Source organism: Asterias rubens, chromosome 11 (genome assembly GCF_902459465.1).
Source record: "Asterias rubens chromosome 11, eAstRub1.3, whole genome shotgun sequence".
NCBI lineage: Eukaryota > Metazoa > Echinodermata > Asteroidea > Forcipulatida > Asteriidae > Asterias > Asterias rubens.
Genome location: NC_047072.1, coordinates 4,059,599 through 4,074,067, shown reverse-complemented (window position 1 = coordinate 4,074,067; position 14,469 = coordinate 4,059,599). Strand labels below are relative to the sequence as shown.

The window sequence follows — 14,469 nt, the reverse complement described above, 5'->3', positions numbered from 1 at the left end:
CTCGACTTAGGAATCAAAGGACCTCCGTTCGAATCCTTGGCCATCAGGATTTCAACAATTTGTTTCATTTGACATTTTTCAAAATCGATAGGGGATGCAACAATTTATAGGTGAGATTCGGTGTAGCGGTAGAGCTCTCGACTTAGGAATTAAATCAAAGATCCTTCGTTCGAATATTTTGTTTCATTTGACCATTTAAAAATTAAGAGAGGATGCATAATTGTAGAATTTTTTTCCTAGGTTTCTCTGTAGATCTATTTGGTCTAGCGGTAGATCTCTCGACTTAGGAAGTAAAGGTCCCCCGGTCAGGATGTCAATTTTTGTTTTCATTTGGCCATTTCAAAATTGATAGAGGATGCAGCAATTTATAGATTAGGTCTAGCGGTAGATGTCTCGACTTCGGAGTTAAAGGTCCCCCGTTCGAATCCTTGGCCAGGGTGTAAGTATTTTGTTTCATTTGACTTTTTTCAAAATCGGTAGGGGATGCAGCAATTTATAGGTGAGATTTTTCATAGGTTTTTCTGTGGATCGACTTAGGAATCAAAGGACCTCCGTTCGAATCCTTGGCCATCAGGATATCAACAATTTGTTTCATTTGACATTTTTCAAAATCGATAGGGGATGCAGAAATTTATAGGTGAGATTTTTCATAGGTTTTCCTGTGGATCGATTTGGTCTAGCGGTAGATCTCTCGACTTCGGAGTCAAAGGTCCCCGTTCGAATCCTTGGCCAGGATGTAAATATTTTTGTTTCGTTGGACCATTTTTGTGGTATTGTTGTTAGGTTTTTCTGTGGATTGAGTTCGTCTAGCGATAGATCTTTCGACTTCAAAGTCAAAGGTCCTCCGTTCGAATCCTTGGCCAGGATGTCAATATTTTGTTTCATTTGAAATTTTCAAAATCGAAAGGGGATGCAGACATTTATAGGTGAGGATTTTCCTAGGTTTTTCGGTGCATGGATCTATTTGGTCTAGCGATAGATGTCTCGACTTCGCAGTTAAAGGTCCCCGTTCGAAACCTTGGCCAGGATGTCAATATTTTGTTTTATATAAAATTTTCAAAATCAAAAGGGGATGCAGAAATTTATAGGTGAGATTTTTCCTAAGTTTTTCTGTGGATCTATTTGGTCTAGCGGTAGATCTCTCGACTTAGGAATCAAAGGACCTCCGTTCGAATCCTTGGGAAGTAAAGGTCCCCGTTCGAATCCTTGGCCATCAGGATGTCAACACTTTGTTTCATTTGACATTTTTTTAAATCGATAGGGGATGCAGAAATTTATAGTTGATATTTTTCATAGGTTTTTCTGTGGATCGATTCGGTGTAGCGGTAGATCTCTCGACTTAGGAATCAAAGGACCTCCGTTCGAATCCTTGGTCATGATGTCAATATTTTGTTTCATTGGACCATTTTAAAATTGATAGAGGATGCATATTTGTTGAGTTTTTGCTATGATTGTCTGTGGATCGATTTGGTGTAGCAATAGATCTCCCGACTTCAGAATCCGAGGTCCCCTGGTCGCTTCCTGGGCCAATATCTTATTTTTTTTGTCAACATTTTACCATTTTTAAATTGACAAAGGATGCGTATCTGTGTGATTTTTCCTAGGTTTTTTTGTGGATCAAAATGGTTCAGAAGGTGTTTGCTAGACTTCAGAATCGGAGGTCCCCTGTTCGATTTCTAGGCCAGAATCTTAAATGTTCGTTTACATATAATATGACCATTTCAATATTGATAAGGGCAACAAGAAATTTATCTGTATGATTTTTCCTATGTTGTTCTGTAAATCAAAATGGTACAGAGGGTATTTGCTAGATTTCGGAGTCGGAGGTCCCCCCGTTCGATTCCGTGGCCAGCTGATGTCAAATTTCTTTTTTACCTTTGATTTTTTGAAAATTGATGTAGAAACTTATCAAAATTGTAGATCTCTCGATTTCGGAGTTGTATTGATAAGGCTGCTGGCTTTGCGGTCCGACCGCCAAGCCGTGGTTGGGGAACCATACCCACGAAAAACGGCAAGCTGCCATATCAAAATGGATGATGTCATCGTCAGTCAATCACCGTGCGTGCAGCTAGGTTGATTTTTCCGTAACGGGAGTTTTGGACCGTACCGGTGGAAATCGCTGTATCCTCATGACTGGACTGGCTATGTCTCGCTTTTTTAAAACCTTCCCAGAAATGTTCTGGGTATTTCTGGGTAGGATATGAAATAATGTATCCATATACACTAATTGGGTACTGCTGCCGACATTCATAACGGGAAATTTACAGTGTTTTTGTGACTTGTTTTCTGTCTTTTTGAAGCTTTTACTCTTTAAAAAATTTGAGTTTCACCGTTTTTTTCTTAATACAAAACGACAAATGCTCTTCATTATTTATACTGCTGCATGATTTCTGTCAATACTTTTCAGATAAGGCCCAAAAAGACTGAATTTCAGAAGCCCTTTGGACTAATCAAATATTCAAACCGAGGTCACGCATGGAATACCACACATGTTAACGCATGGGGCGGTGCGGATTGACTGTCTTCGATGGTGCGTTCGTTTAGCTTCCCAGGTGAGCCCCTGACAAGAGCTAAACGAACGACCACTCACCGCTCTCTATAGTGACGTCGTTTACCTGGGGCCAGCATCCAAGTAACCCACTCCACAAGCAGGGCACTGGGGGGCTGACCTGGGTGGGCCCCATGATGACGTCAAAAGCTATTCAGTAGCGCCGGGGCAGACCGGGGATGACACAGGGAAGCCTAAACGAACGCACCCTGGGTCGACCCCGGTGTGTGGCGGTTTTTTTCTTCCAGGACAGAGACGTGGGTAATTATCTGCACACGTTAGTCCTGGGGAAAAAAACCGTCACACACCGGGGTCGACCCAGGGAAGCTAAACGAACGCACCCATTGTGCGGTGCGCGCATACAGTTTTGAAAGGGTTCCGCTAATCCACCCGATCCGGATCAAAACCATTTCTAACCATAACTTGTATTACTTCTCGTAACTGCTTTCACAAAAGGGTGACAGCCTGTGAAAAACAACTGTCCACTGCCCTTTTTTGATGAGAAACAGATCTGCCACCCACCCTACCATCCACCGGCCACCCCCGGGTAAAAATGGAATAATGTTTAGATCGACCGCATTTTTTTGTAACTAGCTATAGGGTGCGTTCGATAAGCTTCCCTGGGTCGACCCCGCAGTGCTCACTCTTGTGAGCCCCTGACAAGAGCTAATCGAACGATCGCACTCGCCTTCTCGTGGTAATGGCATGCACCTCGGGTACCCCCAAGTGACCAACTCCACAAGCAGGGCGGGGGGGGGCTGACCTGGGTGAGCCCCTGGAATGACGTCAAATGGTCAAAGCTATCGCCCATATCAAAATCGATGTCACCCGCCGTAAGACTACGACATGTCAACCTCGTCCCCAGGGTGTGTCGAGCGGTTACAAGGTTGACTTTTGTAAACATGGTTGAAAATAAAGTACACCATGGGGACGAGGTTGACGACATGTGGTACGAGAAATGACCTCTGTAAAGTACGCCCATTTATGTTAATTGACCACGTTCGTCCTCGTCCTCGTCCTCGTCCTCGTCCTCCCCCCTCGTCCTCCCCCTCGTCCTCCCCCTCTAGTTCTAGGAAAAGAAAATACGCACCCGGTACCTGATTGTGTGCATCACACACGTGATATACGTACACAACACACACCTCGCGATCGACGATCAAAACAACACACAACAGAATCACTATTAATTCTGAACTACAAACTAGTGTCGGTCCAGAATTGATTAAATTTGGGGTTTGAATCCTTGGTTATCAGCACAATGAGATTCTTCGTGAATCATCTTCCAGACTTTAAAGACGGCTCCGAGGTAGAAATCCCCGTTACTGACCTCCAAGAACGGATCCGAAACATTGTGGATGCCATTGTGCAGAATGTTCAACCTCGCAATGTTCGTAACCGTGACGGCGGGTTGTACGTTGGTTCAGCAGGGATTGCATACGCCTTGTGGTATATCAGCATGACGGGAGGGTTCCCTAAAGATGCCATGAGGTTTCTAAGTCTCTCTAAGAAATACATCGACGTAGCAGTTGAGTTTGAGAAAGGGAGTGCAAAGTCAATGGGTCCTTCATTCCTGTGTGGAACGTGTGGAGTCCATGCTGTGGGGGCGCTGTACTATCAAACGTCTGCTTCACAGTCGGACGGCAGCAATCAAGCAGCAGCTCAATTTCTACAGAGGTAGGTATAACATCCTTACAGCATTTATAAGAGTAGTACTATTTATTAAAGTTATCACACACGGAACAAGATAGCACATCTGCAGGAAAAGTTTCCGCATGGCGCCACCACTTTTTCATTCGATATGAAATAATATAGGAACTTATTTACCTGATTGATATATCCCTTTTTGTAAAAATGAGTGAAAAAGTGGTGGTGCCATACGGAAAGTTATCCCATCTGCATCCCAAGGCCATATCCGCGTCCCATATCCAATTCCTACAACAAGGCCGGTATAGCGCTTCGTGCTGCGTCCAACCCAGTTTGATATGGGACGCAGGCGTGCTATATCTTATTTTACTATACCTCATACGACCGAGAGTCGAGTTCTCATTGGTCCATTCACCATCACGAGCCAGGTGTTAATTTTGCTAACTACCAAGCGCGCACTAGCCCTGGTAGGACGTCAGTCAGTGCAAAGGAGGAGTCCAACCTGGGCTAAAGCGCGCACGTGAGTTCTCACGCAAGTGGTGAATGCACATAACAAGTATTATAACCATAGAGCAAGGACCAGAAGGAGTTACAACTAGCCGTACTTCAAAGGTTCCATGTGTGTTACCGCGGTCACAAACGACCAGCGCTAATCGGCAGAAACATCTGCGCGCGCATTTCCAGGCAAGCGAAGTATACAAGAACCATGAAAGAACTTGAGTATTATATGTCTGTGGTTACGTCACAGAAAAATACACAGATTGCATTGCCTTCAAGCGTTCTTCTCAACCAATGGCATACGACAAGGATGATTTTGGCTAAGAATAACGATATTTCAATGATTTTGGCAAACGAAAATGCAAGAGGAATTACCGTTTTGCAACATTCTTATAAAAAAACACAAAATCAGTTGAATTATTACGTCTCTCTCAAGTTTCTTAACCAAAAATATCTCACCCAAAATTTTCCAAAAGTAAACTAAAAAATGCCATTTAATATCCCCTTTTTCAGTTTGTGTGCAATTGTGTGTACCGTTCAAATGCATATCCGCTGATAGAAAAAACGTTTGCCAACAATCTCAACTCGTTTTCAACGGCCAGAGACCAATGACATTCTTTTCATGATAAAAAAATCAACATTACATATTTCCTAATTATCCCGACAATGGACGGTTTGTGTGCTCAGTGGGTGTCTAAATACGTACAAAAATAGAGATGTGTGCAAGTAAAAACATGACTTTTGATGCCTACTCGCATCTGATGGCCTCCTTGAACTGCTCCAAGGTGGGCAGCTCGATGATGTCTTGAGGAAGCTCATCCAAGTCTTTTATGGTGCGGGGAAAGAAGCTGTATTTGTATGAGTCTGATGATGTTCATAGTCTTGTAAATTTCAGGGGGTGTTGACTTCTGGTTGCTCTGGCTTTATGTTTGATGTAGTCTTGGAGAGGAATGGCTATCTGATTGTTGAACATCATGACTAGACGTGATTGTAATCGTCGCCCTCCCCCTCCTCTGAACTTTCTCAAGGTTGTCAATTTGATTTTGCCGATATGGATCCCATATTGTAGCCCCGTATTCCAGTTGTGACCTGACAAGTGTTGTGCAAGCTTGGTATTGTGCATGACTGTTTCTTGATGGAGGGAGAACATAGGCTGTGATTGCGTCTATGAATGCAAGGGTTTTGTTGGCTTTGGGTGCGACTGCTTTGATGTGGAATTTCCAGCTGAGTTTTTTAGGACTGGCTTGAGACCGTGGTATATGCCTCATCTCCCATGGTGTAGTTGTGGATGATGGGCTCCTGTTTGCGATGGATTCACATGGTGTAGCACTTCATCGCACTAAATACATGTACCATCCGCCAGCAGTCCAGTTGTTCAGCTTTTTGAGATCTTTTTGCAGAACCTTGGTATCCTTCATTGTGTTGATTTCACGGAACAGGAGGCAATCATCTGCAAAGAGCTTGATGGTTGAGCTTATATTCTTGGCAATGTCATTGATGTAAAGTAGACACATCAATGGCCCCAGAACAGTCTCCTGTAGTACACCAGAATCGACATGGATGGTTTCCAGCGCCTCTCCATCAACCACCACTCGCTGTGATCTTGTGGTCAGTGAGGTCTTAATCCTGTTCTTGGTGTTGTCTCGATAGGGTCTATCTTTCCCAGGAGTCGTTGGTGAGGTACACAATCAAAAGTTTTCGAAATGTCGTGAATCAACATCATGTCAATTTGGTGATGGTTGTCCAAAGCCCTCGATACTTCTTCCAATGTGACAATTAACTGCGACTCGGTAGAATGTTGTTTCCTGAACCCATGTTGGTAATGTTGAAGCAGTTTGTGAGAATCAAGATGAGCCATGATGGAGTGAAAGATGATATGCTCCATCAACTTGGTTATCACACACGTCAAGGACACTGGGCGATAATTAGCTGAGTAGAATTCTGTTGCCCTTCTTGTAGATGGCCACGATATTTGCGGAGAGCCAATCCTGAGGTAGGGTCCCATTTTCATTTGATTGAGTGAAGATTTCCTTTAGAATAGGAGCAATCTGATGTGCAGCCTCTCTCAATATGCGGATCGGTATATGATCAGGTCCCAATGCTTTGCCTAGATTCAAGCCTAACAAAAGCTTCTAAAATGCCTTCAGTGTCAAAAATGATATCGCACATAGATGGGTGTTGGCTGGTGCCGACGGTTGGAATATTTGTAGTATCCTCTTTCGTGAGTACAGACTGATATTTTTGATTCAGAGCTGTTCCTTTCATCTTGTTGTCTGTCGCCGGTCCTTTATCAGTTTTCAAGGTTGGAATGCCATTTACGTCTTTTTATTAACTACTGGTGTATGACCAGAATTTCTTTGGTCTCTCCTTCAGTGAGTTCTCCAAGATTCCCATCATGTATTCTTAATGTGATTTCTTCATCTCGGCTTAAACTGCTTTCCTGATTTTCATGAACTTTCCCAGTCTTTTTCAAGCTTTGATCTTTTTGCTTTGTTCCATGATCTCTTCTTCTTTCTGATCTTCCTCTTGATCCTTTCTGATCTTCCTCTCTTCCTCAATGCAGACAGTGTCATGATCAGATATGCCCGAAGCTGTACCCATTTTTTTTCAGTTGATCGGGAAGGGTGGTGAACATAAATCAAGTATGTTTCTCCCGCGGGTTGGTTTTTGCTGGACTTGTGTCAGCATATTGTTGTTTCCTATGTCAATGAGGAGCTGGTTGAGTTTCTTGCTGTACTGAGGTTTATTCTTCCCCTTGATGATTGAGTTGGTATTCCGGTTCACGTGAGGTGGGTTGAAGTCACCTACAAGTATTATATTTGGTAATCTGTTTTTGATAGTCAACTTCTTCAAAGCTTTGTCCAATTCTTCCAGAGGCTTTATGTTTTCATCTGTTGGTCTGTACATGGAACAGACATAGAGTGGTTGTTTACCAGCGAAGATGATTATTTTAACCCCGAGATTGATTCACAATCTGTTTGGAGGCTCTCCTCTTCCATCCCGAGTAGATCCTGTCTTAGTCCGATGAATACTCCTCCTCCATGGCTGTTCCTCTCTTTCCTATAGATGTCATAGTTGCCAGGAAAAACGCCACTCATGTTGTAACTTCCATCCAGGTGAGTCTCACATCCACAGATGATGTCCGGATCTTCCTGTTGGATTACACTGTGCAAGTCTCTTTGTTTCCGCTTGCTTTTTAGCCCTCTACAACATGAGTTTTTTAATGATAGGACCAAATCTTGTTTATATTCTTTTCAATTTATTTTCAGCTATGCCAATTTTGCTGCCGTGTGTGCTCCAGAGAATTTTCTGCAATGTGGTTCTGATGAGCTGCTCGTTGGCCGGGCTGGCTACTTGTGTGGGGTGCAGTTACTGGCCCAAAAAGTTGGTAAACAAGTAAGTATTGTACACTCTTAAAACTGACCTTGAACTTGTTCAGTGACTGTAGCCAGCAGAACCATTTTTTTTCTTCTTCAAAATTGTCATTAGTAATTTGAACTATGAATTGGTTTACATACAGTAATGAAAGGACTTTAGCAATAAACTAGTCCCCAGGACTACATGTAGTAGGACAGAAAAGACCGATCCATTAGGCTCTGCCCATGGCGCACGTGTGAGCAAGAACATGTGAGCAACTCCAATGTCATTCTGCACAACTCTCCCGCGTGCGCCAAGCATTCGTGCACAAATGTCGGACCTTATTTTATCGGACTTTTGGTTGCGCAATGGGTTGTGTTTGGTCAAGAGCTGAAGGAATCGGTCTATTCCTCAGGTTATTTACATATGTACATACTGGCATTTGGCCAGCGAACCACTGAAAGGGAGATCACTGTATAAAAGCACACATGATCAAAACACTTTTCAAAAGACAAGTACTACATGTATCTTTCTTGGTGAATTTCTTTAAAATCAGGCTCTTTGTGTTCACTATGTATTGTCATGGAGCTGCAAAAGAATCAACATCGTTCAGAACACAATCACTAGCTTTACCCTTAATTAAGAGCAAGAGCATATGACCACATTACACATTTTGTGCAAGTCAGCCTGCAGAGATCAATATCTTGTGCTCATAAAAGAATTTCCGGAAACACCTTGCTGTTCTCGCCACCATAATCCAAGCACTAGCGCCCATCAATTACTACAACCTCTCCCGCACCTTAGTCTTAACAGAACGTCAAAAGAGTTGCCTCCTGTATGCACCAGTGGAATTTGGCACCTCCCCCCCCCCATGTGAATGCAGCCAACCAAATAATTGACAACTGCTCCCTGTACTCGCCCCAAAGTCAGAATGGAACTGGAGTCCCTAAAGATTCACCATCAGTTGTTTGCGCAATTTGACAATTTAGTGCAGGAATGGTTTGCGCAATTTGACAACAGTGCAGGAATGGTTTGCGAATTTGATGGTATAGTGCAGGATTGGTTTAGCGCCCGGGCAAAATCGAACCCTGTGGAGAACCCTTCAAAGGTTTGGTCATAGATGCTCAGTGTCAACTAAAAAGTTCATATTTTGAGTCTAGACTCTATAGTGAGGCAGTACGTGAACCTGAACATCTCATGGCAGGATCACATGAGGAATGACATAGACCTATTTGCTGGCATGCCGAAGTTGACAGAAAAGATCCGTCAGCGCCGTCTCAAGCCTGCCGGGCTGTCACCTGGAGCTTGTAGGTAGCCCAACCATTCTGTCGGAATCTATGTGGGCCACTGCCTCACTTGGGAGAAGATATTTCTCCTTCATAAGCCTTACTGAAACGAGACACCAGCTTGGCCAGCACTGAGGAGCTACGAACTTGCATGCTGGATTGAGTCATTCGGACCAAGATCAATGGTCAGGCTCGAGATGCTGTCTAGCCTTGAATTAATTGATCTACATGGTACTTGGCTACTGGTTTGGAAGACAAGACAGCCCTCGTCCTTCTCCTTGGTGTCATGGTTTGACTACGTAGATGTCTGTTCTTTCTGCTTGCTCAATTGCCAGCCTACAAGTATCTATACTTGGCACAAATTCCCATAATGTGTGTCGAAGACAAAAAGAGTTGATACAATTGAAGACATATAACCGTGACAATTTCAATTGACTACACATAAAAAGAACAACATTAGTTCCAAAAATAAAACCAAGCAAAGGAGAGTATCTATCTCTGCAATTGTGTTGATTTTTATTTGACATGCTGAGTAAAATTTACAAAAATTCTGCACACAGGTATTGAGCCCAGAAGTTGTTCATTCATTGTGTGCAACAGTAGTCCAATCTGGACGCAAATACTCACGACGACACAATTCTCCTTGCCCATTGATGTATGCTTACTACGAGACGGAGTGTCTGGGTAAGTTTTTCCTTGTTATTGCAATCAAACAATGAGTGGGTTCTTGATGAGTGAGTTGTATCGGGAATGCAGATTCAAACCTTTTAGACTCAAACAAAACCTTTGGAAATCTTTTAGTAGATTTTGGGTGGTTATGGTTTGACAGGAAAAACTTAATCAAGGTCCTATGTAGCTCAGCAAACGTTTTAAGACACCTCCCCTACACATTGTAGCGGCAATACCGATCGACCATTAGGGGGCGCCAGCACGACTCCCCGTCGGCTGGTGGCCAGGAAGGCCGATCGGTAAATCTGCTCACCGGAGAGGGCGCTTTCTGGCTTAGGTTTCTGTTTCGTGTAATTTTATGACTTGTTGTGTGTGAATAAACCTCCAAAGAAACGGACAGAAAAGGCAGTTGTATCTTCTTGTGTCATTAAACTGTGTAACCCACGGTCAACGCTACAATATGTAATTGAAAAGCAACCTTGTCGTACCATTTTCATCCTCAAGAACAGACTTATTGTCTTAAGTCCCACTCGCTCATTATGTTACTTGTAGTTCCTCAAGGCAGATTCTAAATTTGTGAATTTTATGAATTTGTACTTTCTTAAGACCTCACTCTCCCTTAGTAACAAGCTAATTATTATTTGCTTTTCATGGAATAGACTTAAGCCCCATAGATTGGGCACTTTCATCTTTAAGGTCCATAATTTGAGTATTTGGGGGGTGGGGGCGATGGTTGCCCTAATGACAAGTTGGGATTGTTTGTGGGCATAGAAACATGGTTTGGCGATATTTTTATTGTTGTACTTATTGCTTTATTAAAAATGCAAACATGGGACCAAAAAGCCTAATTGTCGATACACACAAATAATAAAAACATTACAGTTTTAAAAATTGCAAAATATAATTAAAATTATTAATTTTGTGCATAATATTGTCTCAGTTTTAACAAAACTCACAAACCTACAACAATGAAACACATTCGAAATTGAAACGCTTAACCTAATTCTTTTCTGAATCTTTGTAGGTGCTGCACATGGTCTGTCAGGCATCCTTCAAGTCTTACTAGGTTTTCCAGAATACATCAAGTCTGATCCATCAGCTGAGAAGGATATCAGAGATTCTGTTGAGTTCTTAGTGACTTGTCTTGAGAATGAAGGGAACATTCCACCAGCTCTAGATGAATGTGGACGACAGGTCAGACCTGCTGAGCAAGAATTGTTACATTGGTGTCATGGAGCACCTGGTGAGCTTTTATTCATTTGTCCAAGTATCTTTTTGCATCTTGAAAAAATGGGTAAAGGAAGACATCATATCGGGCTGATTGTGAAAGGATTTTAATCCTAATCATAGTCATAATTTGGTTTTGTTTTAACTTTTCTAGCTTGCACAGTAGAGTTTTAAAACCACACAAAAACATCCATTGAGTCAAAAGCAATTCAATGACTTCTTTTCAATTCAGCAAACTTCTGCCAAACTTTAATCTATTCATTTATTTAGTCCTTGACACAAGGTTTCGCTCATTGGCTAAAAAATGCAGTCGAAATGCCGTTGACGAAGCGAATTCTGAGTACCAGCTGCTGTATGCTGTTCATACCAAAGTTATACTATCGTGTAATTTTAAGGCGCATAGAAAGGGTAACTTGCGTTCATTGTAAGTAATTTTTGAGAATGTTTGTCAGAGCGCTGACGATTTTGCCTGGTTGCTCAACGATTTTGTCTAGGCGCAATGTATTTGAACAAGCACATTTGGTATTTTGAGACAAGCAAACCACTTTTAGGAGAACCCTGAGTTAGTAAACAATTAATATCATTGAATACACATGTATGTAACTCCAAGATGTAGTGCACGATGTTTACATGGTGTTGTATGTTTCCACAGGGGTTGTGTACCTGTTTGCCAAAGCTTATCTAACCTGGAAGGAAGAAGCCTACCTGAATGCATGCAAGAAATGTTCTGAGATCACATGGACTAAAGGTCTTCTTAAGAAAGGCCCTGGTATCTGTCATGGAGTTGCAGGCAATGGGTACGTCTTCCTTCTTATGTATCGTCTGACTGGGGAGAAGAAATACTTACATCAAGCTTTGCAGTTTGCTTCGTTTATGGAAGAGAAGAAGTTTCGTAAAGAGGCCAGTACTCCAGATACTCCATACAGTTTGTTTGAAGGTTATGCTGGAACTATCTGCTTCTTGGCTGATTTAATGCAACCAGACAAAGCAGAATTTCCATTCTTTAACGTCTTTTGAACACAAACAATTATATCTGATCTTTGTCGTTAAATTAAATGGGGATTTGGCTCACTCAAAAAAAGATTCTGAAATAAACAGTTGTGGAGCTGCATATCTTCGCAGGTTTTTTACGAATTGCGATCAACTCCACAAAGGTAAACCTTGGTTTAAAAATAATCAAATTTGAAGTTGGTGATTTTTTAATATCGATCTTGGATGGATTTGTATAACTGGGAATTCCCCACATACTTCGTATGACAGTCCATACATCTAGCCATTACTTACTTTTAAAAAATCTATTCATATTTAAAGCCATTGGACACTTTCAGAACCAAAAAAAAATTAAAAGTTCACAGATTTACAAATAACTGACAGGGTTCACAGAAGGTAATGGTGAAAGACTTCTCTTGAAACATAATTCCATGAAATGCTTTACTTTTTTAGAAAACATTAAAGATTTATTTTAAACACATGTCATGACACGGCGAAACGTGCGGAAACAAGGGTGGGTTTTCCCGTTATTTTCTCCCGACTCTGATGACCAATTGAGCCTATATTTTCACAGGTTTGTTATTTTATATATAAGTTGTGATACACGAAGAGTGGGCCTTTGGACAACACTGTTTACCGAAAGTGTCCAATGGCTTTAATGAGTAATTGTAAAAAATTACAAACACACAGCGCCCGTCGTGCAAGTTGCCAGTATTAAAACTGTCACTTCGTGGAATTTAAAGTGTCGAGGATAATCTTGCCTAGTACGAGCGTAATGCGCGTAAGCATTTCATACCAACACGCCGGATTGCCCGTATGCAAAGTGCCGGTTTACTTAGATTTAATAAAAAGTTGTATTACAAACATATTTAGGATTAAAATTTTGTATAATTAGGGAATAAAAGAGTAGGCGATGGCGAGGGCCTTAATTGCACGGCCACGAGCCTGCCGGTTTTAAACGGCCGTTTAAGAATGAGTCACTAGTCTTTTATTCCCATTCATAAATGCCCTTATAATAAAAAGCAATATAATATCACAATTATAGACAATGTTACACTGTTTCTTTCGCAATTTATTTTTGAAGTTGCATAAACTTTTGTAATTATGTTTGTGCGCGTCGGTCGGTGTGTATACGCGCAGGAACACACATATTACGCGCTGTTACTTATAGCTATTAATTGTATTCCGCGTAATGTTAATTGGCGTAGATGAGCTTGCTTGTCCAAACTGTTTAAACACCCCCTCGTGACGCGCTCTCCACAAATAGGAGTAGCGAAACTGTCTGGGGTATTTATGAATGAAAGATAAAAGTATGCAGTCCAATTACTGGCTAAAAACAACTCATAAAAATTATGACTTTTGAGTAAAATGGCGCTTTTTGAAATCTGCGACGATATCAAATAATCAATCCTGTACTTTAGCAAGGTATAAAACGAAGTAGTTTTATTATGTTTTGAAGCTTGAAATTAAGATTTAATTTTAATTATGGAGTTTATCATTTCATCAAGGATAAAGTACGGTGTAATTTTGCCTGATAAAACAGTGGTGCATGATAACTGTACAGATACTACACATGTAAGTCCTTTCCAAGTCCATGTTTGGGAATTAAAGAAATGGTATGTACACTTAGCATTGTTTAAAATTAAGTAGCTCAAATTGATCGTTTTCAGAGAAAACACAGTCACATTTCTTTTTATAAAATAATTAAAAAAATACATTTTTTTGGGGGGGGGGAAGGAATGAGCATAATTATATTATGAAGTTAGGAAATGTCCAATGTGTTTCGAAGATTTAGGTTTTTCTAAACCTTCTGCACTGGTTTCAGAAATAGAAAATTATGATATGGTTTCAGAAATAGAAAATTATGATATTGCTATGAAAGACATGGTTTTATGTCTGTATGTTGTATATTTGCCTTCTTGAAGGAAGAATATTTCTCTTCTAACTTATCATGTCAAATAAACGTTTTCAGTCTTCCTGAAGTAAACTTGTTAATAAATGGCCTACAAAAAAATGGTAAAGAAATATATTATAATAAAAAAAAATTGACTTATTTCATTGTATTTTCCAATAGATTAAGTATGTTTATAAAAAGTATTTAAGACATGCTAATGTTTTCTTGGAGAAAAATGTTGAACATTTTGGAGTCTAACTTCAAACACTTCTTTTTATTTTCCACATATTCAACCATTGTTAAAGGCAGTGGACACTATTGGTAATTACTCAAAATAATTATTAGCGTAAAACCTT

At 41.0% G+C, this 14,469-nt stretch overlaps 1 protein-coding gene across 1 annotated transcript; it reads left to right on the top strand.

The window, feature by feature from the left end:
* The first annotated feature begins 3,566 nt into the window (after positions 1-3,566).
* On the top strand, positions 3,567-12,586 carry LOC117296991 (lanC-like protein 3). Its single transcript, XM_033780099.1, has 5 exons — positions 3,567-4,222; positions 7,960-8,086; positions 9,894-10,017; positions 11,027-11,245; positions 11,882-12,586. Exons 1-5 carry the CDS (start codon positions 3,807-3,809, stop codon positions 12,244-12,246), a joined length of 1,251 nt encoding a protein of 416 aa, XP_033635990.1. The 5' UTR covers positions 3,567-3,806; the 3' UTR covers positions 12,247-12,586.
* The last annotated feature ends 1,883 nt before the right edge of the window (positions 12,587-14,469 follow it).

Excerpts from the sequence above, each read along its gene's own strand:
- LOC117296991 (XM_033780099.1), top strand. The coding sequence starts at position 3,807 with ATGAGATTCTTCGTGAATCATCTTCCAGACTTTAAAGACGGCTCCGAG. Across the intron at positions 4,223-7,959 it reads GCAGCTCAATTTCTACAGAG|CTATGCCAATTTTGCTGCCG; the intron begins GTAGGTATAACA and ends ATTTATTTTCAG. Across the intron at positions 8,087-9,893 it reads CCCAAAAAGTTGGTAAACAA|GTATTGAGCCCAGAAGTTGT; the intron begins GTAAGTATTGTA and ends TTCTGCACACAG.